The sequence below is a fragment of the Mustela erminea genome, chromosome 3, assembly GCF_009829155.1.
Source record: "Mustela erminea isolate mMusErm1 chromosome 3, mMusErm1.Pri, whole genome shotgun sequence".
Classification (NCBI taxonomy): Eukaryota; Metazoa; Chordata; class Mammalia; order Carnivora; family Mustelidae; genus Mustela; species Mustela erminea.
In genome coordinates, this window is record NC_045616.1 from 14,888,160 (window position 1) to 14,911,191 (window position 23,032).

Below are 23,032 nucleotides of genomic sequence, written 5' to 3' on the forward strand. Positions count from 1 at the left end.
CCACAGGTGCCTCTAGTCAGGGGGGAGCCTCGGCCTGCAGGGATCCTGTCTTCTGTCTCTCATGGAGCAGACTCCCATCGGGACCAGCAGCTTCTCATTGGGGAGGCAGTGTAGAGGGCAACAGGGGCTAGGGTAGGGCTGGCGTCCTGCCACCACAGGAGATGGGCGGTGTTGGCAGCTTGTTATCCTGGCCACCAGTAGTGAGGGATGGAGCAGAGGGCGGGGTGAGCTCTGTGTCACTGTGGCTTAGCACTCAGGCTGTAGGCATGCAGGAGCTCCAGGGGATGGAGGGGAGAGTGGCAAAGAGCACAACACCCTGTCCCCAGACACTGAGGGACTGAGAGGAGCAGAGGCATTCAGGCTAGGTGAGCAGTGTTGGTGTCAGGGAATTCCTAGGCAGCTGACCTGGGACCAGATAGGAGCTGGAGCTCCCTGCAGTGGGACTTGGCGTGGGGGACAGGCCTGCCTAGGACCAGAGTGTGGTTGAGTCTCTGCCTGACCTGGGCTCCAGGACTAAGCCCATTGTAGGGAAACGGAAGAAACATCCAAGATTGACAGGGTAGAAGGAATGTTAGCCTGGCTGCTTGTGTAGCCCTGGGCCTGGAGACTTGGAGGACCCTGCTGATCATGGAGCCGCTCCCATGTCCTGTCAGGCCTGAGCAGGGCTGAGGCTTCCAGGGGCTGCACTGCAGGGCAGGGCACATGCCTTTCTCCTCAGCTACACTTTGAACTTGGGCTTTGGGGCATCTCTACCGGGTTTGGGTCTTGGGGGAAGGTGTTCTAGAGCATCATGTCCAAGTCACGCCCCTAAATCATCATGATTAAAGTAACAACTGGAACAGTAATAATTATGCTTGGGATGAAATTGTCATTTCTGTTGCATCTTTAGGACACATAGCTGTTTTTAATGGACCTGTAACATAAATTGAGCCAAACACTGTGCTTGCTTGGCAGAAACAGCTACAGGATGTGTCCCAGCCAGCTCTGGCTCTGTGGCAGCCCCCTTACCCTCCACCCCGACCCCCCTACCCCCGCACAGGGAATAGTGGAATGGGGGGCACCACACGGCAGCTCCCAGGGTTAGGGTCTGGGGCACACTCTGACACCTTTGGGGGCCAGGAGGGCAGCAGGCCAGGTGGCCTGGGGACACGGGCTCCATGTGTCGTGCCAATCCACAGCCCAGTGTTACCTGCCCATCACCTCCCTTCAACCCCATGACCCCCTGTCCTGATTCCTCAACAGAAGATGGCTATTCCAGATTTTGTTCAACATGAACTCTCCTGATTTTGAAATGTCAACCAAATAAGGTATTTTTAAAATACTGCAAGGTCCTAATATGTGCCTCTGTGGTCTGATTTTGCCCTGGGGACCACCCATCAGTGACCCCTGGCTTGATAGGGGCAGAGGGGAACATCTAGCCTCTTCCTAAGGGAAGAGTTTGTTTTTTATTAATGGAAATTACCATTTTTCTGCCTCCCAAGGTGGTTCTGAAGGTGAGCTGTCCCTGCTTGTTGGAAGTGCAAAGAAATAAATGTGTAAAAATAGAGTAGCAATTCCTCAAACCCCCTGTCAGGTTTAAGTAGCTGGTGTCTCCTCTGGGAGCGGCTTGGACGGTCCTGAATCATCGCCAGGCAGCCGGCAGAATGAGCAGCTCTGCACGGGTGCTGCCTGCCCGCCTGCCATCCCAGGCCCCATCCCCGCCCCTGCAGGGCTCCCTGGCATTTGCATGTCAGCGTGCCCCGGGAGGCTGCAGGCCAGGGGCAGGGGGCACGAGGACCCCCCCCAGGAAGTACCGGGATGCAAGCAGCCGCTCAGCCCTGGCCCAGCTTAGTTCTGTCAGAGCCCTCCCCCTCTGCTTCTGTTTCATCTCCTTAACCTTCACCACACTTTCCCTCCTGTCCTGTGGCCAGGTGGCGGCTCTGGGCCTCAAACATAACAGACAGCAGGTGCAGAGGCGAGAGCTCCTGGCTGAGTCAGCTGGGCTGGAGTTCCATTAGTCTTTCTGTCTGTAAAGTGGGCAGAGTTGTGCATATTACAGAGGCCCGTTTGTCAGGCCTAGCTGCAGAAACCCATGCACAGGGTTGAGTGGTGGGGCAGGACCACAGGGCAGGCTGCCTCGCTTGACTTTGAGCTGCCACGCTGCCTTCAGAGGCCCTGTTCTGCCTCCAGCATCTGCCATGTGCCACTGGAATGCACAGAGAGTTCCTGCTCCCATCTGGAGGAGGCAGCAGATGAAAGGCTTCTGGGACAAGTGAGAATTATTCTGGAAGACTCTTTGTAGAGAAGTGGTGCTGCAGGGGGCATCAACCGCATTTCCAGCTGCAGGGGCCACAGGGACCAGATACCACACCCTGGGTGGGTGATGGCATGAAGAACTGAGATCCTAGGCCCTTCCCTAGGGCAGGTGTCTGGGAATACCAAGGAAAAGCAGGACCCTGGGGTCTGGGCCCCAGCACAGACATGGAGTCCAGTACAGGGATGTGGGGGGCTTCCAGAAGGCTTTTGCCCTGGGATTTAGCAGGTGGTGTGGTCTGGGACTGCCAGCAGTGACAAAGGTTAGCCTGATCAGTTCAGCTGCCACCCTGAGAGGTGGGGGCAGAGAAGGGCTGGGAGCCTGAGCTCTGGCCCAGGGTAGGCTCCAGGTCTGGTTCGTGGAGGGCAAGGAGAAGAGAGCTGAGGCAGACAGTGAGATGACCTTCTGGGACCCTTCACTGAGGCCCCTTGGGCCCCTTCCCCCACCAAGGCAGACTATGAGGAAGCTGTCAGTAGAGGACCATGGTCCCCTGCACAAGAGTCAAGTAACCACCCATCTCCCTGGCTTGTGGATAGGGGTAGGCACAGTTCACCTGGGGAGGGGTGCCCATGCGAGGTCTTGACCCTGGAGGGGGGCAGGTGGGCCTGGCCAACAGATGAGGGGCCTTGCTTCAGTGGAGGAAAGTTCCAGAAGAGGAGCTGCCTAGGGAGACACAATGGAACACACACCACCAGGGCTGGGCCTTGGTCTGCCTGGTTATAATATAGTGGCCACATTGGGGAAACCAGCCCTTTGGCACCTGGGAAGCTGTTCTCAGGCATTTGAGTGTGTGAATGGGTGAAAAGAGCTCATGCTAGCCATGCCCACTCCCAGCGGTGCTTTTACAGCCTCTTCATTCATCTCTGGGTGCCAGACCCGGGCTCGGTGATGGCCATGGACTTGGTACTGAGTCCAGTTGGCATGCACTCTGTTCCCCCAGAACCTCAGTTCATTCTGTAAAATGGGGATTGTTTGGGTACTGTGTGAGTTTTCACCAAGGTGATGGTCAGGCTGGTTCCGAGTTGTACCCACATGGGGTTTTGCCTCATTCAGATGTCCCTGGTGAGCCTGGGCTACTGCAGACTGTGTCCTCTGTCCTTCCAGGAGCTCCGCCAGGCAGCCTGGATAACCTCAGCCGCGCCCTGGGGGTCCTGGAGGAGCATATCAATGGCTCAAGGCACAGGGCACGAAGGCATGCCACTGACGGCGACTACAACATCGAGGTCCTGCTAGGCGTGGACGATTCTGTGGTCCAGTTCCATGGGAAGGAGCACGTGCAGAAGTACCTGCTTACACTCATGAACATTGTAAGTGGGGGCTGGTGGCGGGGCTGGAGCAGTGGGACTGAAGGAAAGGTAACCAAATCCATGGGCAAGAACCCCTCCGCTGCCCAGGGCCCCAGCGGAGAGATAGGGCAGGGGCAAGAGGATGCGAATGATCCAGTGGCTGGGCCAAGAGACCCCTCCCCACCTGCCCACCTTCCTCTCCACCAGTCTTAGGTGAGTCGTGGACCTTCCAGAACTCTGCGCTCTCATCCGCAGAGTGGGGCCATAGTCCAATAGGTTTGCAGACCATGTTCTATTTTGGAGAGTGTTGTTATTATACTTAACCTCATCTCATTTTTTGAAAAGTACCTTTAATGTTATAATAATGAAACAGCCACAGTGCCTGCTGTCATTGGTGACTATTAGTGACTATGTGTGGGTTTTCCACACCAAGTACTTCCAACACTAATTACCCAGGCTTGGCATGGACTCCATGGGCCAAGGGCTCAGTCCTGCCAGATTGGCCCCACTTCTGACACGCCTCACAAGTCCTGCATTGTCACCCATATGACCTGATCGGAAGACCCAACCAGTCATAAATCAAGGGTTCCCATGCTCCCCTCAGGTTCACATATTTGCCAGCACAGTTCATAGAACTCAGAAAAACCCTCCTTACTACCACTGGCATATTATAAAGGACGCATCTCTGGAACAGTCAAATGTCAGAGATGCCTAGGTCAAGGCAGGTGGGAAGGGGCTGAGAGCTTCTGTGCCCTCTCCAGACACCCCAGACGCCCAGCACCTAGGTGTGCTCCCTAGCTGGAAGCTTGCAGAACTCCATGGTTTAGGGATTTTCTGGAGGTTTGATTGGCCGTGGGTGATTGAACACAATCCCCAGCTCCTCTTTCTCCCTAGAGACCCCAGGGTGGGGAGAGAGGGCAGTGCTAGAAGTTCTAACCTTCTAATCCCCTCTGGGATGGTCGGCTCCTCTGGCTGCCAGTCCCCCATCCTGAAGCTGTCTAGAGCCCAGCAAGAGTCCTCATCAGCATGAACTCAGGTACAGTTGAAAGAGCTGCTCCTGTCACCCCTGTCCCTCAGACATTACAGGGTTTAGGAGATCTGTGTCAGGAATGGGGGGGGGGGTTGAGGGGCAGAGACCAGTATGTATTTATTATTAAATCACACATGGGTTGACTCCTGGTCCCACCATTACCTGGCATGGAGGGTCCCTCTGTCGCACATGCGTCGAGCTGCATGAGCCAGGAGGTGGAAGTCTCGAACTTTCTCTTGGTTTTTGACAGTCAACTTCAGTTTTTTCATGTATACCTTTGGGCTCCAACTATACCCCAACTTTGGATAATAGGATGTTTTGGTTAGTTTCTTGAAAAGCCTGAGAAATGCAAACATTCTTAAATTGAAACATATTTTATCATAGCAAAAAAAAGATTTTAGGAGATAAATTGGAGGAACTGAGGAAGAGTAGTTGGGTCAACTCTCTTTTCCCTGTGGCATCCAGCAAGCGTTTATTGGACATGTGCTTGTCCCAGGACAAGGCAGCCAGCCAGGGGCTCAGAGAGAAGGGGCGATGGGGAATGTCTGTCCCTCTAACCTGAGCTCTGCCTCCCAGTGTGGTGGGGGAGATGAGGCACCCTGCCTCAATGTGCGTCCTCCTGACAGCTAATACCCTGTGTCCTCATTCAGGGCTGTGTACTCCTGGGAGTGAGTCCCCGGGGGCTGATGGAAGTCACATCCCCGTTGGTGGTCTTGGGGAGGAGGGAGATTGAGGAATCACGAGTTCGTAAGAAAGGATATCCAACAGAACCTTCTTCAGGACTAGAAATGCTCAAAATTCTGCCCTTTCCAATGCAGCAGCCACCAGCCAGACCTCAAGCACTTCAAATGTGGCTGATGTGATGGGAGAACTAATTTTTTTTTTTTCTTGAGTTGGAAAGATGGAAGAGCTTTATTCAACAAAATTGGTCTTAATTGATTTTTGTAAATACACAGTATGTGTTTAACCCCAGTTTTGTAAGTATATATTTAGAGATGGATAAATAAGTAGACAGATACTCACGTGTATATTCCTTTTTTTTTTAGTAATTTTTTAAATTAACATATAGTTTTTATTTTCCCTAGGGGTACAGGTCTGTGAATCACCAGTCTTACACAATTCCCAGCACTCACCATAGCACATACCCTCTCCAGTGACCATCACCCAGCCACCCTATCCCTCCCCCCTCCCCTCAGTTTGTTTCCTGAGATTAGGAATCTCTTATGGTTTGTCGCCCTCTCTGATTTCATCTTGTTTCATTTTCCCCTCCCTTCTCCTATGATCCTCTGTCTTTTTTTCTCAAATTCCTCATATCAGTAAGATCATATGATAATTGTCTTTCTCTGATTGACTTATTTTGCTCAGCATAATACTGTCTAGTTCCATCCACATTGTTGCAAATAGCAAGATTTCTGTTTTGATGGCTGCATAGTATTCCATTGTATATCTATACTACATCTTCTTTATCCATTCATCTGTTGGTGGACATCTATGTTCTTTCCGTAGTTTGGCTGTTGTGGACATTGCTGCTATAAACATTCAGGTGCACCTGCTGTTTTGGATCACTACATTTGTATCTTTAGGATAAATATCCAGTAGTGCAATTGCTGGGTCATGGGGTAGCTCTATTTTCAACTTTTTGGGGAGCCTCCATGCTGTTTTCCAAAGTGGCTGCTTCAGCTTGCATTCCCACCAACAGTGTAGGAGGGTTCCCCTTTCTCCACATCTTCACCAACACCTGTCATTTCCTGGCTCGCTAATTTTAGCCATTCTGACTGGTGTGAGGTGGTAGAAGAACTGAATTTTTATGTCATTTTAGTCTCAATACAATTTTAAAATTTTAAACAATTTTTTGACTGTGGTAAAATACATGTAAAATTGACCACCTTCCCCATTTTCAAGCATACAGTTCAGTGGCATGAACATGTTCCCACAGCCATGCAACATCACCACCATCCATCCCGAAGTCTTTCATCTTGCAGAGTGGAAACTGTCCCCATTAAACACTAACCCCCACTGTCCCCTCCTCCAGTACCCGGCAAGCACTATTCTACTTTCTGTCTCTGTGATACTGACTACTCTAGGTATCCCATATAAGAGGACTACTTGTCCTTTTGTGACCGGCTTGTTTCACTTAGCAGAATGTCCATCTTTTTAGAGCTGAATAATAGCCCATTGTGTGTCTCTACCATGTTGTATTTCTTCATTCCCCTGTCAAGGGCCGCTGGAGTTGCTCCCACTTCTTGGTTATTATGGAATGATGCGGCTGTGCACATGGGTATATAAATATCTCTCCATGCCCCTGCCCTCAGTTCTTTTGGGAATATACCCAGGAGTGGAACTTTAGGATTATAGGGTAGTTCTATTTTTTATTTTTTGAGGAACCTTCATACTGTTTTCCACAGCAGCTGCAGCATTTTCCATTCCCTCCCAATGGGGCCTGAGGTTCTAGTTTCTCCACATCCTCACCAACACTTGTTGTTTTGGATGGTAGCCATTCAATGGGTGATTAGACATCTTTGTAATTAATTCCCATTTGGATTTAGATCACCATTGTGGCCAATGGCTCCCTTCTCATGGCCTTGAGACCTTAGGGTGCTGGTTCACTTGGAGCTGCAGCCAGAGCCCTGAGTGGCCCTGAAAGGCCTGGCCTTGGCCTCTGGAAGTACACAGCTGGTTATGGGGCTTCCCAGCCCAGAGCCAAGCCAGCAACGTGGAGGACAGATGTGGAGGCAGCTGGCCCGGACTGTGCTCCAAGTGAGGCATTTGGTCAGCTGTGAGGTCATCCAGGGATAGGGTGGAAACACTTCTAGCATCTGAGGCTTGGAGATCAGTCCTGGGATGGACACAGCCTCTCCCCTGAGAAAGACCATAAAGGCTGTGGGAGGAGGGTCAGTCAGGTGGGGGTTCTGATGGCAGGAACCGAGGGAATGCGGGCTCTGAGGAGGAGCAGAGGCCAGGGTGGGTGGGAGGCAGGTGTGGTTGGACCCTAGCAGCTCACAGCTGGGCTGGTTTCCCCTCATCATTCAGGGTGATTTTGCCCATAGGGCTCCCTTCAGGGTCTCTTTGTAACAAAGTCTGGGCTGGGATATGTGGATCCTGGTATTGCATAGACATTTCAGGTTCCTCGGTTATCCATGTGCTCCCCTCCCTTGCTTCTAATCTGGGGCTGTGTGGCTACTTTTATTTAATGTGCTCTGTGTAAGGAAGTAATGTGTGTCACCTCTTAGGCAAGGCAATTAACACCCAGTGTGTCCCCTCCCTCCTTTTTTTCCCTAACATGGTGATCTTTGGAGCCGTACATCCCAGTAGGTGCAGGTGCCAAATGGGGCAGGACCATTCAGGCTGCACTGGACTCTGATGTGTATAAGGAAACACATGCCAGCTCTATTGTGTTGAGCTCCTGATGGAGTGCAGACTTTGTTATGCAGTGTAGCTCATCCTGGGCTGACTAGTACACCTGACCCCTGACCATTCAATCAACAAATGTTCATTGGGCATCTTCTATGTGTAAGACAAGGGTTATAGCTGTAAGCAAGACAGGACATAGCTGTAGCTTGCATTCTGGTGAGGGACATAGACAATATTCAAGTGAAAATTAAAAGAGACATTGCAGATAAAGACAATGAAAGAAATAATAAAATAGGTGGAGAAGGGCTGGGAAAGGTGGGTCACTTTATACAGATGGTCAGCAAGGACATGCACAGAAAGTAACACTGGAGCTAAGACTTGACTGATAGTGGATGACTGTGCAAGGATCAAAAGAGAATGTTCAGAGAAACAGGTGGTGCAAAGGTCCTCAGGAATGAGGTCAGCACATTTGAAAGTGAGAAAGGGCTCCTGTGGGGAACAATGGGCCCAGCTAGGCAGGGACGTTGCAGGTGAGTGGGGCCAGTCACTGGATGTGGAAAGGGACTTGGATGTGACCTTAAGGACAGTGGGAAATTGCTAGAGGTACCATTTCCTTCCTGCATTAGTGGACAAGGCATGTTATTCCCTTTCTTTTCTTTTTAAAGGGAAATGGGAGTTCATCAGTCTGTCCCTCTTTCCATCTTGGACTCTTTGGAAGGTGAAAATAGTTGGAAATGTTTGCTGAGTGTCATAAGAGCTACCTGGGTGCAGAAAAAGTCTCACGGCATTCAGATTCCCCACCCGCATCAATCTATTCCAGCACCTCCTGTCAGGTCCCATTTTCTTCTTTTCCTCCCTAAATCTAGAAAATAACATTCTTCATTTAGTAAAATATACTATATCTAACACAGACAATATATTATTTATGATGTAAAATAAGAATATATTCCTGTAGGTATGTGAATATTTACTCCTACTACCTCATTTTAATGGTGGCATCATATCAAATCACATAGAGTACTTTTTATGTAACTGATTATTGATATGACATATTCATATAGCAAAATTAATTTCTCTATCAGAGTTCAGATCAGCCACTAAGCTGTATTGAACATCCTTACAGCTCAATCTATTGCTCATCCTTATTGCTCACTACTATTCCTTAAACTGTGTCCCTAAAAGTGCAGTGCCTGGTCAACAGGTATGTGCATTCTAAAGCTTTCTATGCCAGAACGTTTTCTGTTAGGTTTCATCTATTCACATTCCATGGAGCAAATGCCTGTGTCTAAGAGGGTGCTGGGGCCTTCTGAGCACTGGGACCAGGCTGTGGGCACTGGCCTCATCCTCTGGGGCCCTCACACTGTTTTTTTAGCTCTCAAATACCAGAATCTCAAAGGTTGCTAGCAAACCCAGGTTGAGGCCCTGTCCCCTTGCCCCAGGGGTCCTTAGCCTAGTCAGAGAGTCTGGGAAGCACATCTGAGAGCCTCTATCCACTGCTGGAGGGAAGAATGATTTCCCAGTGCTGGGAAGGCTGTGAGGGTGGAGCTGTGTGGTCTATCTAGCCACGCTGGCTCCTCCAGACCCCATTCCCGCACCACTGCTGGGCCCCACCGGGGTACCCTGCTTTGCTGTGGCTCTCCACAGCTGGCCCCCCTCTGCGGCCATCTTATTCCTGCTCTTGCTTCTCCCCACCTTCAACCCCAACTCATGCTGTGGCCTCCACTGGACCCAGCCCTGGGAGTGAGGGGCCTCCCTCTGCCCGGACTCCCCTGTTCCACGGGCTGTCTCAGTGTACTGAGACCTGCTGTTCCATTTGACCCTTTCTCCTTAAAATGGGCTCCCTGCTCTGTCTGGTGCTCCCAGGCTGTGCCGCAGTCAACATGCCTGAACACACCTGCTGGGTATATTGGGGCATCACCACATTTTCACAGACCTTCTCTGCTAGCCCCTGAACTAGTCTCTGCTTCCAAACTTGGTGCTGTGGCTATGTGTGCTCGGCGGCCCCAGGAGCCATGGTAGGATGCCGCCTCTATGTTTGTGACCCCTCCAGTTCCCTCGCAGGCACAGATGACGGCTATTCTCCTGGCTCAGGTGATGGATATCTTATGGGAGGATTAGAGCCCTGATTAAAGGAACATGTTCACACGTGCATTTTGAAAAGTACAGTGTGTACCAAGACTTCAGGCAATCTACAACCTGGGCCTAAAACCAGTGCTGCTTATGTGGCTTATAGCCTTTAACTGAAAGCCTAATCCTGCTCTTCCTGAGAAACCAGAGGCCTTGGTGTTGTTTGGGATTTCAGCTCCCGCAAGGACTAGAACTGCCTTCATCCCTTTGCCCTTCTTGTAGGTGTGAGGCAGACTATCACAGTGGGTGATGGCCTGCCCTGGAACGTGACCTACAATCCTCTCTTTGCCCCTGGGAACATCCACCAGAGGCCGTAGAGACCACTGAGGCCACCACAGTCTGCCCCAGAAGTGCCACTCTTTTTGGATGGCAAACATTTTAAAACATCAATTTGATATGAAACCAGCCTTGAGCATATTACTGAGTTAAAGCAAAATGCACTGAACTTTGAAAGATAAACAGATTCTCAAGCAAGGTTGTCAAAACTACAGCCCAAGGGCCAAATCTGACCCATCGGCCTTTTTTTTTTTTTTTTTTTTTTTTAAATAAAGTTTTGGGACATAGCCATACCTACTCATTTTGTGAATTGTCTATGGATGATTTTGTGTTATCACACAGAGTGGCTGGGACAGAGATATGCAGTCCACAGCGCTGAACATAGTCACTCCCTGGTGCTCACGAAATATTTGTTATCCGGCTCTAAAGAAATCTCCCACATGCTTTGAGTTCACCTTGAGTTGTGGCCCCAGTGCTCTAGAGTTTGCATTCCCATCCCACTGCATCAGTTGCACTGACTGGCCGTACAGCCAGCTTTGGAGGGGACCAACTTTGGAGTCAGAAGTGGCTACATCCTAATCCTGACTTTTATCTACCCGGCAAAGTTCCTGCCTAGCCCTGCGCTTCGTTTCTTCATCTTTACACTTCCCACACACTCTGAGAACCCATAAACACTTGCACAGTCCCCAGGAGATGAGGTGCCCATCACCCTTTACAGACCATCAGTCCTCTGCAGCTGGAGCAGCCCTTTCCTGCAGGCCGATGTTAGGAACCTCACCCTCGAGCTGAGCTCCACCCTCTCCCAGCTCAGACCTCCATCCATCTCCACCCCCACCATAGCCTTGCCAGCTCAGTGGACCTGTGAGGCCACTTTGGGGATTCTTTCAAAAATAATTAAATGAGCTGATCCTAATAATCATTTTGAAACAGCAGAGAAGGAAAGGCAGATTTCCGGGCAGACAGGGCTGTCTCTCCCAGCTGTGTTAACTGCCTGTGTTCTGGAAGCATCCCTGAGACCCCAGATCATTTCTTCTGTGGAGGGCAGACATACTCCTTAGGCCTACAGAGAACTGTGCTCTGCAGAGGCTTCTGTGCTTTCCGAGTAGAGACCATACCCTTTGACCTCCCTTCTCCTCCAGCATGGGACAGGCCTCTGTACAGTATGTTCTTAAACAAGTTTTGTTGAATGAATGATTTCTCTCTCTGCCAGGATTCCAATATTTTTCCTCTTTTCTTTTCTAATTTAATCCAGAAATTGGCCTGGGTTTACCAAAGCCCTGCCAGGGTTTGCAAATAATCAGAGGCATACAGGCTCATTTCTCACCAACTTCCAAGAATGTTGGGGCCATGTGATGATGGTGGGGAAGGCAGTGGCAGGACAGGAATGTTTTCTGCTGGTCCCCCAGGGCACAGGGGGAGGGGGGGCAGTATCATCTTGTGAACTGGCCCTGGAATTGCAGACTCACCAGGGCAAAGGCGCTGCCCCCAGTCCCTGTTCACGTGTCTCTGGCTCTGGTTCCTGGGAAAGAGAAAACTGTCTCTGGAGCCGGACGCTGAAACTGGCTTCCCATAAGTTGAAGGGAAGTGAGCAGGGCTCTCTGGCAAGGCAGGGAGCAGGGGGCATGTTTGAGATTGGGCCTGGCCGGAGCACAGGGTAGGAGAACGGAGAGCAGAAGTCCACAATGGCATAGCAGCTCTCCCAGACTCCGGGCCATGCTGGCACCATGGGCTGTAGTGGGGCATCCCACTAGCCTGAGAACACGGCCCTGTGCGCTGCCAGGAGATACAGCCATCCAGGCCGGTAGGGTGTGTGTGAAGCTGATAGAACGCTTGAGACAGGGCCCCACTCTCCTATGCTGACAGGAGCCAGGTGGGAGGGGTAGGCCCAGGTGAAGGAGGCTGCGGGCAGTAGGGAGTGGTGGGGACTGGGGCGTGGAGAGACCTCACCCCCAGAGATCCCCTCCTGGGTCCCGCTCACTTGTGACCATGGAGGAAAAAGCGGACCCAGTGTTGCCAGCTCTTTTTTTTTTTTTTTTTTTGGTCATGAGAAGCTGGAAATCCACTTTTAGGGAAATCTAATTATTTTTCAATGTCAGCAACAAATTGAAATTAAGACCTCACATTGCACAAGTGAATCAGAACACGACCGCAGGACAAGTCTGGCTGGTCAGCTGGTGGATGGTTCCTTCTGGTCTAGAAGAAAGGAGGTGACTGCCTGCCCTGCTGTGTCCTATGATCGAGGATAATTAATGCCACCTCCCAGGGCTGGCATGAGCGTGACTCCAGTTAAACACTAGAAAAGTGCTTCTCAGCATGCCGGGCGGGCCTGCCGAGAGCATCCCACAGACTTGAGCCACTCCTGGTTATGTGTTTGTGCATTGGGCACTCTCTGAATCCCTGGCCTAAGTTGGGCCCCGTTCTGGGCACTGGGGTACAGAAGTGAGTTGTCATGACCATGTGCTCAGAGAGTTTGGAACATGGGAGGGGTGGGCAGCAAGGACAGGAAGAATAACAACAGCCTGGTTAATGCAAGTGCTGATTGTGCAAATAGAGGGTATTCTGGGGTCACAGGGAAGAGCGCCTCAGATGAGAGCCACTTGAGCAGAGGCAGGGGTTAATGCAGGGAGGAGCCTGATGCGTGCAGGTGTTGCTGCAGGCGCTAGAGCAGCATTTGCAAAGGCCCAGTGGCATCACCACATCACAGTATGAGGTTGGGCCTCGCTGGGGTGTAGGGTGCTGGAGTGAGGCAGGACATGAGGTTGGCAAAGCCTTTTGTGTCAGGCTGAGGGGCACCAAAGGGGGTTGATGCCTGAGATCCCCAGCTGTACTGTGACAAGGGAGTGATGAGGCTGGTTTGGGGTCTAAAAAGAGAAACTTCTCTCTTTAAGAGCATGGGGCTTATGCCTTCTGTTTTCAGAAGTGCCTCCCTCTGCAGCCTGAGAAGACTGAGGCTTTATGCCTGGCAGCCACGTATGAGGAGACACTGATGTCTCCGCATCTTCCCAGTGGCCCTGTGAGTTCCCGCTCCTGGATAAGCTCACAGAGGCTCAGAGAGTTTGGGTGGCACAACCAGGGCATGGCAGGTGACATTTACGTGCATTGGGGAAGACGGGCCCTCCCTGGGAACCTGGCCCAGGCCCCTGTCCCCTCCCTGCTGTTGTGGCCTGAAGAGCGAGTGCTCTTGAATCTTCGAGGAAGAGCCTCAGTACATTCTCACCTGGGATCTCTAGGATCAGCCAACAGTGATAGACATCACTTGCCCCTGCCCCAAACTGTTTTCCATTAACTTCTGTGATTTTCCTCGTTTTCCCCGTGGCTTTCCCATTTATTGTGCCTTCCTGTTCTTTCTAAGATTTGCTCACTCAGTCATCCACCTATCCAGTGGGTGTTTACAGAGCACCTGCCTATGCCAGATGCAGTAGTTCTGGAATGTGCCGCTGAGGAAGCCCTGGCGGGGGGCAGGGGGACTGCCTGCACTGAGCTCACATTCCAGGGTGGGGGCGGGGTGGACAGTGCACACCTCCTTCACCCCACCCCATCCCCTTACAGTGATGATGACATAGGTGGAGAAAGTTCTAGTGGGGGAGTGTACCGTGGTACCTTTTTTTCCCTGAAGCATGTGGTACCCCACCCCCACCCCCAGGATTCTCCCCCACCTCCCTCCCTCTTCAGGAGGCTGCCTGACAGCTGATGTGGAAATCTGGAAGCGGCTTGCCCTTGGCCTCCCTGGGGGAGCTGGTGTTTGTCAACGAGGGAGTTAGAGTCCCCATGGACAAGGAGGGCCAGGCAGCGTCACTCCTCGGTGACAGCTAGAGGTAGCTGCGGATCTTGTCTCTGCAGACTCCAGCAAGGAGGTGACAGCTGAGCTGGAAAAGCAGAGAATGGGGCACCACACTGGGCTCCTGGTCCAGGCCAGCCTGGGCTGTCGCTGCCAGCCTGCTCCCTCAGTGCCAGGTTCCCATGGAGTTATCCTGGGGGGGGTCTGGCTTCCCTGCTGGAGGGACGCTTGGTGATGGGTCTTGGGAGGATTAGGAGTTCATAGAAAGGTGTGTCACACATTTAATGTCAAATTCAGGGGTCTGCTTACCTGATTTGCATGTTTAGCACCTAGTAAAGGCCCCAGCACATAGTAGGTGTTGAGTAAACCCCTTTTGAATAAACAAGCAAGTGAGAGAATTCTCATAAAGTGACTGTGGCCCTATAGATCCCCATTAAAAAATATAGACTCTACCTGTCCATGGAAGAGATGTCCCAGTAGGCTAAGTGTCCTTGTCCCTTATGTCCTTATGGCCAAAGCTTTTTCTCCACCAGAGATGCTAGAAGCTTGAATCATCACCTCATAGGGACGAGTGGCTTTAATTTCAGATTTGCCAAATTGTGCTCTTGAAAGCCTTTGCCTCAGTTCCCACCTGTGTTTCAGTGGGTGAGTTTCTCAATGTCTCTGAGCTTTCCCACTGGTAAGAGAGGAGTAGTATAGCCCACTGGGCAAGATGTGGGAGGTTAAGTGATGACACGAGGAGCATGCAGCACAGGTCTTGGAGGGTCACAGCTTACCAACGAGGTGCCGTGGTCATTCCTTTGCCTGTGACATCTGCCAAACCAGCCCAGCTCATGTCCTCAAGAAGCCTGGCTCTCGTAGGGACACTCACCTGCTTTAGGTCAGTAAGGTGGGCAAGGGCCCAGCTAGCACCCTCTGCCTGGCTGGGGAGAAGTTCCCAGTGGAGGGGAACCTGAAGTTGGTTCCATTCCCTGGAGAGGGAGCCACACCGTTGGCATGTCCCAGGAGTGGGACTGGTGGGGTGGGGCAGGCTTGAGGTTCAGGCCAGGCGGCCTCAGGGGCATGGAGCTGGCCAGATGAAGGTCATCTTAAAGCTTTGAGAGCTGCTGTTTCCAGAGCCCCCTGGTTCTTGGGGCACAGGTCCAGTGGAGGGAGAGGGCTAACTATCTAATAGACTCGTGAGAATATTCGAGATTGTGATGGTGGCAGGGGAGACAGCATCCAAGTTAGCAGAGCAGGCCCGGGAAGCAGGAGATAGCTTGGTGTGGGGTCGGGGTGGTGCATGCACCCCCTCCCTGCCTGAGTCTGGCAAGGAAAACTTGTGCCTCCAAGAAGTGTCCCCCTGGGACACCCGGGTTCTCTGTGTGGCAAAGGGCATTCTCTGCCTTCTCTGCCAGGTGGTTCCCTTGCTGCACACTCCAGGGAATTTGGTCTAACCCCAGGTGGGTTAAGGGAGGGCTGATGGGGTAGCTCTGTGACTCAGACTCTGGGGGTGGGAAAGGTCATGTGTCGCACGCTAGGACAAAACTGCTTCCTACTGCATTCAGGGAGGTTCCTTATGCCCTGGATGTTAGGAAGGGCACTAAAGGCTAGGGAATCACTCTGAGGGAGAGCTATGTTTGTGGCACAGGAGCCTGGCAGGGAGTCGAATGCGAGGAGGAGGCTTGGAGCAAAGCTTCTGAATTTTGCTGGGAGCTCTGAATTCCTCATGAGCCCTGCCTGTGCTGGGGACACAGATGACAGTCTAAAGTGTCCTGGTTTTCTCAGGCTTTTCTGGGTCAATGTGTGTTTGGCAGGGTCCCTCCCTTCCCTGTCATCATGTGGAGACCTCTAGGGGCCCCGGCAGCCTTGGGGATGCTGGCCTGAGCCCTGGCCACTTTTGCAGTGACAGGGGGTCAGGTCTGGCTTCGGGACCCTTTACCTGGACTGCCCAGGTGTGCTGGGCCCCACCTGTCCAGATCAGGTGCTGTGATGCCTTGTCCCCTCTGCAGCCTCTCCCTAGTCCACAGCCAGCATAAGACAGGAGCATCTGGACCCCACGTACATCCCTCTGGGGTTCGGGGGAGCCAGGCTGCTGCTCGGACTGGATTACTCACACCAGCCCCCAGCATTCTCCCCTGGCACTTAGTGTCGCATTGGGAACAGACTCTCCCCTCAGAGTCTAGGCAGGAAGCAGGATCCATGGCCCTCAGAATCTATCTGTTTGGCCTGGCAGTGTATTAGGGGAAGTGGCAGGGATGGGGCCCCCTGACCCTGGGTCTGACATCGTACTTCTCAGGCCCCTTCCCTGACCTCCTTCATCAACCAGAACACTTTGTCCTCCCCTGTTGCTGTCCCCAGGGATTTCCTGGGTATGATGGCCTCAACTCTTCCTGATGGCATCTTCCCTCTTTCTTTCTTTGGCTCAGAATGGTGATAGGGCAGCAAAAAACATGAATTATAGAAGGAAGGAAAAAGCATTGTTTTCAAATGACAACAATGGTGCCCAGTTGAACACAGGTGACAGAGATCACAGCATGGATGAAGATCATGTTCAAACTCAAACTGGTTGGGGGGAGGTGAGGATGCCACGAGGTGTTGCCACAAGGGTCTCCTCCCCCAAAAGCTGCTTCTGGATGAGACGCCACGTTGGGTCTCCAAGGACTCTGTGGTCAGATAGTGCCAAGGAGCTCCGGGGAACATCAGACAGAGAGACGATGCCCCTGGGCTCTCTGGGGCTGGGGTTGCTGCCAGAAAGAATCAAGATCCCTGCCTTCCCTCTGTTCCTTCCCTGCCAGTGGCCTCAGAGAGACACTAGGCCCTGGCCTGCAGCCTCAGCAGAATCTGTCCTTCCCTGTTCTGTAGCATGACCCCCTTTCAGATGAGTTGTTGGTTAGTGTGTGGGAACATCCAGTCCACGTGGTGGGGTGGCTCTCCATTACCCACAACCCCCAGTGCAGGTCACACACACACACACACACACACACACACACACACACACCTGGTGGGCAACAGCGTGGGCTCTGGAAAATGCTTGGCGTGTACTGTTCTCTGACAGGGCTCTTCTGGGTGGTCCCGAGGAGAGCCCCTGGTGGGCCTGGGGGTGAAGCCTGGGAGTGTACTATATGCCTGGGGTTTTGCTGGATGCTTTAAATACAGTATTGAGGCTGGTGCTGGTGACAGCCTGAGGGGTGAGGTCCAGCATCACCACCATTTCACAGGCCAGGACACTGAGCTGCAAACAGGCCACGTGTCAGGCCCAGGGGTGGGAGGGTGGCCGAGCCCAGCCTGGAACCCGTGTGCCCTGACAGAGAGGGAAGGGGCAGCTCCAGCAGTAATCATTACCTACAGGGACTGTTTCCTAAAGCAGCTTTGCTTTTTGTTTGCCTGGTTAACATTTGTCGAGCTTCCACTGGGTTCTGGGCATTGAGCTGCTGGCCTGGAGGTGGAGGAGCCCTGTCTCCACCCTGGGGACTTGCAGAGATGTCCCCAGTTCCAGCAGAGCATGGCCTGGTGTGGGATGGGGGACAGAAACGGTTGGGGTCTTGGGGCTGTGTGCTTGGACCCAATGTTGAAGGAGAGCTCTGCCCTGCCCCCCATGTTTGTTGTATGGGACAACCAGTCCTGCCCATTTGCATTTCGTGGCCATTTGGTATTTTGAGCAGAGAGGCTCAGGCTGTGTTTGTACCTGTGTTGCCTGTGAAGCATTGGCTGAGGGAAGATTTGCAAAATGCACGTTTGTTCTCACACTAAGACCAGGCTTCTGCTTCCCCGTCGTGGGTCAGAGACGCGCCCTGATGAACATCTTCCTCCCTGGCTGCCCACAGCACTTTCTCCGTGACACTCCACACCTTCTCCTGAGGGTCCTCAGAGAGACTGGACTTCTTCCCAGTTATTTCAGGGGTTCCCAGAGAAGCCACAGAGCACCTTATGAGCCTGGCTTCCTGAAGCCTCACGGCAGACTTTTCCGGGCCTGGCCTGTTCCCTGGTGTGGTGGCAGGTGCAGCTTGCACTGCCTCTTAGTTGCTGAAGTTCCGCTCTGGGGAAGAGGTGGTAAGTTTCCTGAAGGTTGGGCATAAGGGATGGGAACCTAGCTGGCAGCTCTGCCACTGCCTGCCCACGTGGGGAGTCCTGGCCCTGGCCCAGTCCTCCCTTCAGCCACCCGTGCCCCCATCCTCCAGGCAGAGAAGAAAGTCACCTCTGCCCAGCAGACTTCAGCCACTTGCCAGGACTCACTGGTGGCCCTGGGTGGAGCTCTGTCACAAAGAAGGCGAACTTTTACATTACCATGCAGAGCCTGTGTCCTTCCTTATTGTCTATTCCAGAACAGAAGTTTGGCCGCATCTTTGCATAAGCAAAAGGTGCATTACAATGTATTTCCCCAAACAAGAGAGCCCTTGGCCTCTCTCTGCACAGAGAAGGGCTGCCTGCGGCTTTGAACATTTTCCCCCAAGGTTTAAAGATTCCAGGATCAATTTCTCAAGACAGGGCTCAAGGTCGTTGTCCTGGCTTCTCCTCCTCCTGTAGTCTAGAGCAGAGAAGAGCAGCTTCTCCCCAGCACACAGGTCTTGGGGGAGGTGGGGTTGGGGTGGGGAACACACTTGGGCACTTAGCTGGGGTCTCCGTCATTGCAGGGTACTGACACCACCGCTGTCATACAGAGTGTACCCATTTCCTATCATTTCACATTCTCCAAAGTTACTCACTCATTCATTCATTCATTCAAAACTCTTTACTATGCCTTTACTAGGTGCTAGACACTGCTAGGGACACAGTAGTGAACAAGGAGGAAGGGTGCTTCTCATAGCAAGTATATAGTCCAGTTTGGGAGCAACTACTTAGGGAGTACTTTTGGCGTGAGCAGGGATGGTCATATTTGGGGGAAAGCATGGGAAAACAAGAGGGCACAGCCAGTGCAAAGGCCCTGAGGTTGGGATAGACTCTCGCTACAAGGTGCACGGAGGCCAGTGACTGGATGGACCACAGTGAGCAAGGCCGGGGCAGCCTGAAAAGAGGCAGCAGGACTTGGATTTTATTCCAGTTGCAGTGGGAATGCCTTGCAGTGGATGGGAATTAAGCTGAAGTGTAACTGCCCCTCCCCCTTTGAAACATGTTTATTACCATGGCTTTGTTCTTGCAGATGCTCTTCAGACATTTCAAGAATTCTGGGGCTGGAGGGAGGAGAGGGAATTCCAGGGATGAGCCACTGCATAAGCAGCTGGAGAGGGCAGCCAGGCTTTGCAGAAGGTGGAGCTGTCGAGACCGGGGACGGGGGGGGGGGGGGGGGGGGGGGGGGGGGTGGGGGGGGTGGGGGGTGGGGGGAGCACCTCCCAGTACAAAGTAGAAGAAGCTAAGTGGAGCACAGGGAAGCCAGCCAGAACCAGCTTCAAGAAGGCCCCGACTGCCATCCTGAGGGGCTGGGGCTGCTCCTGAAGGCATGGGGCAGGGGAATGGGGGGCACTGAGGTCCACAGGCAGAGGAAGAATCTGCTGAGTGGTGACTGTGGTGAAGAAGGCGGCAGTGTGGGCAGGACAAGAGTCAGAAAGGCGCTGAGGAGCCCCCGCCCCTGCCTGCTTATTTGGGAGATGGGGTCAGGGTCAAGGGAGGACAGGGGAGACATGAGGGAGATGTTTGTAGTGACTCTCTGCTACGTCTGTCAGCTCTCTGCTCGGCAGAAGCGTTAAAAAGCTGTGTTCCTATTAAGGATACAAGTGTTTCACTGGAAATTGTACTCATCGTTCCCAGTGGTCTCTGTGCCAGGTGGGCCCCGCTGGCTTCTAGCAGCCGAGTGGTATCTAGCAGCATCCTATGGGCTCAAGGGCGGTGGCAGTCGTACAGGTTCCCAAAAGGCTCGTGTTCCCTTGAGAGCAGGGCACGGCCCCCTCCAAAGGCCGGCAGAGGCAAAGGACAGCGGGGGCCCCTATTCTCAGCACTGCCCTGCGTTCACAGAAAGGCGTCACAGAGGGAGGCCAAAGCACAGCCCACCGATGCCCCGAGAGGAGTAGGCTGTGGGGATCCATGGCTCCTCTGGAAAGGACAGAAGCTTCCTTGGGGACAGAGCCACAAAAGGCCCACCACAGTTTGAAGTGACCAGGGAGGTAGGGCTTGGAGAGTCTCCAGAGTCGGCCTAACTGCCAGCCTGACCCACAGCCTGGCCTCCTTACTGGCCCTCAGTTGGGCATGCTCCTCAGCAGCCCAGCCCAGCACATGCGAGCTGGCAGCTGACGGGCAACTCCAAAGGCAGGGCCTCCCTGCCTGGCCTCCGCTCAGTGGCCTGACATCCTAGACGGCCTCTTCCTTATAGAGCTTAGCACTGAGTGGTGGGGTTCCTGGGGTTCTGGCCATCCCCGGTCCCAAATCAGGAGTCAGGGTCAGAGCTGCTCAGTATCCAAGGACCCCTTACTTGAGATAAAAGCAACTATGGGCATAGTAGCAGGGTTCAGGGAACAGGAGGATCCCAGGCCCTGGTGGGCAAGGTCTGGGCCACAAGTGGGAAGGGGACCAGTCCTGCATATTCTTCCTCCCTGAAGGGACCAACAAGCACCCCCTCACTCAGAGCCTCAGCTTCTCCATTGCTCAGGTGGTCAGTCATTCTGACCGCCATGGGCTGTTGGTAGCATAGAATGAGCTAATTCTCTGAACTCAGTCCTAAATCCCTTCCAAATATCAAGGCAGGTTACCTGTCTTCCTAAAGCTTGTCACACTGTGGGCTTAGAGCCTCACCGTGCCTGCATGGGGGTAGGTTCCCTCAGGGTACACCCCAGACCAGCTCTGAGAAGTGCCGTTAGAGCATGGGCCCTGGAGAGGCATGGTCAGGGTATTAAGAGAGCCTTGAGCCCCTCTTTTCTGGAGAGGCTCTGAGAGATGACCCCGAAACATTTTTCTTTCCCCTACCCTATACAGAGCAAAGTTGTACTGCTTCCCTCTGCCAACAAGGGGATGGGGCTGAGCCAGCCCAGAGTGTCCCAGAGCTGTGTAGGAGGTGCCCCCCCATTCCAGTTCTTATCACTGCTCACATCTGTTCCTTATCTCCACTCACCCCCAAATCTTAGCCCCACCCTTGACACTTTGACTGCTATAGTAGGCTCTGCTTTCCATAAAGGAGCCCGAGTCATCTTTGTAAAATGCAGTGTCATTATCCTTCTATCATGACTCCATATCCTCCACTGCTCTTTGATTAGAACTGGAATCCTTCTTATTACTACTGAATAGCTATGTGGTCTGGCCTCAGGGGCCCTCTCTCCCTCCTCAGTCCTTGGAACACACGCCACTGCCTCTGACCCCAGGATGTTTGCACATGCTACTTTCTTCGCCAGGAGCATAATCCCGGCTTTGCTGAGCTAACTCCTTCTCATTTCTTATCTCTGAGATGAAATGCCACATCCTTTGGGGGCTCACCAATCCTCACCAATCAATTCACCATGGATATACCATCTGGGTTCCCTTCCCAGGGTCCTCTTCAGCATTGTCATGATCTTGAGGCTGTTTTTGTGACTTCTGAAGTCTCTACCTCCTGACAGAGGGCCAGCTCTGGGCTGGTTCACTGCCAAATCCCAAATGCTAGCATAGTTGCTGGACATGCTGTGGGGCCAATAGCTTTCTCCTGGGTCTGCTGGGTACCTGCCAAAGTCTGTAGAGAAGGAGAGGCCAGGCCAGGCGATTCTGGCCCCCAGGGGGTGGTGGGCTCTGTGAAAGACCAGGGTGGCTCAGTTGGAGAAGCCCCTGTAAGGGGCTTATTGCTGGCAGGGTGGACATCGCACCACAGCTCAAACGTGGGGGAAAAGGCAGCTTTCTTTTGTTCTTATATTTGATGCCACCCTTGCTCCAGGATAGAAGGGAAAATGTGACCCAGCCCATGAGAGGTGGCTCAGGCTTTTCCCATTCAGAGGTCTTTAGGGGGAATATTTAGGTCAGAGGGTAAGCCCTGACTCCAGGCTTGTTTTGGAACTCAGGCTGCTCTAACAAAATACCACAGGCTGAGTCGCTTACGCAGCACAAATTAATGTCTCCCAGTTCTGGAACCTGGAAGTCCATGATCAAGGTGTCAGCCAGTTTGGTTCCTAGTGAGGGCTCTCTTTCTGGCTTGCAGACATCCTCCTCCTTGCTGTGTCCTCACATGGTAGTGAGAGAGTACACAAGGGAGCTCTCTGGTGTCTCTTCCTCTAGGGGCACTGATCTCATCATGGGGACTTCCACCTTCCTGACATCATGTAACCCTATCTGCTTCTCGAATGCCCCACCTCTGAATTGCACTGGGAGTGATGAGTTGGGGCGGGGAGGACACAATTCAGTCCATGGCAGGGCTGTTCATCCCCTGCCCCTCCTACCCTGGGGTAGCCACCCTGCATCTGCACACGTCTGTCCCAGCATGCTTGGTCCTGGGCCGTGATCCTCCAGGCTGAGGGCCTGCAGTTGGGGTCGGTCCAGGTGTATTTTCTTTTCTGTAGCCAAGCAACATCTTCCCTCCTCTCCTCCAGGCCAGCGCTACCCCCACCCCAGCCCCAGGCCAACCTATGAGCCAGCCCCCAACTATCCTGTCCACTATCCCTAGATCCCCTAAATGTACTTAGGAGTTGCTTTCCATTTGGGCCCTCCAAACACCCTTTCTAGATATGAACCCGTCCCCTCCCAGGTCCCAGACAGCAAAACCAAGCTCTCTCTACTTTTGGCTTTTTCCCAAATATCAGTGCTGTGGCTAGGGGTCAGGGCTGGAAGGAGTACAGTGAAACCTAGTCATTCCGCCCAGCCTTTCTCTGCTCCCTCCTCCTTTCTGTCCCCTCCAGCTGCAGCAGGACCTCCCAGTGTCACTGCCTTTTTTGCTTCTACACCATGACTTTTGGTCAAAGGCCATAAGCCAAACTGTCTGGGCTTGCCTGTGAGAGATAAAGCAATACTTGGGAGATTAAAAAAAA

The 23,032-nt window shown here is 52.7% G+C and overlaps 1 protein-coding gene across 2 annotated transcripts in view; it reads left to right on the top strand.

Moving 5' to 3' along the window:
• ADAMTS2 (ADAM metallopeptidase with thrombospondin type 1 motif 2) overlaps positions 1–23,032 on the top strand; it is a 218,163-nt gene that overhangs the window by 121,574 nt on the left and 73,557 nt on the right. For both annotated transcript variants that reach the window (XM_032335322.1, XM_032335321.1), the window contains exon 4: positions 3,398–3,600. In XM_032335322.1, coding sequence (XP_032191213.1) covers positions 3,398–3,600 — 203 coding nt within the window. The remainder of the gene's footprint in view (positions 1–3,397; positions 3,601–23,032) is intronic.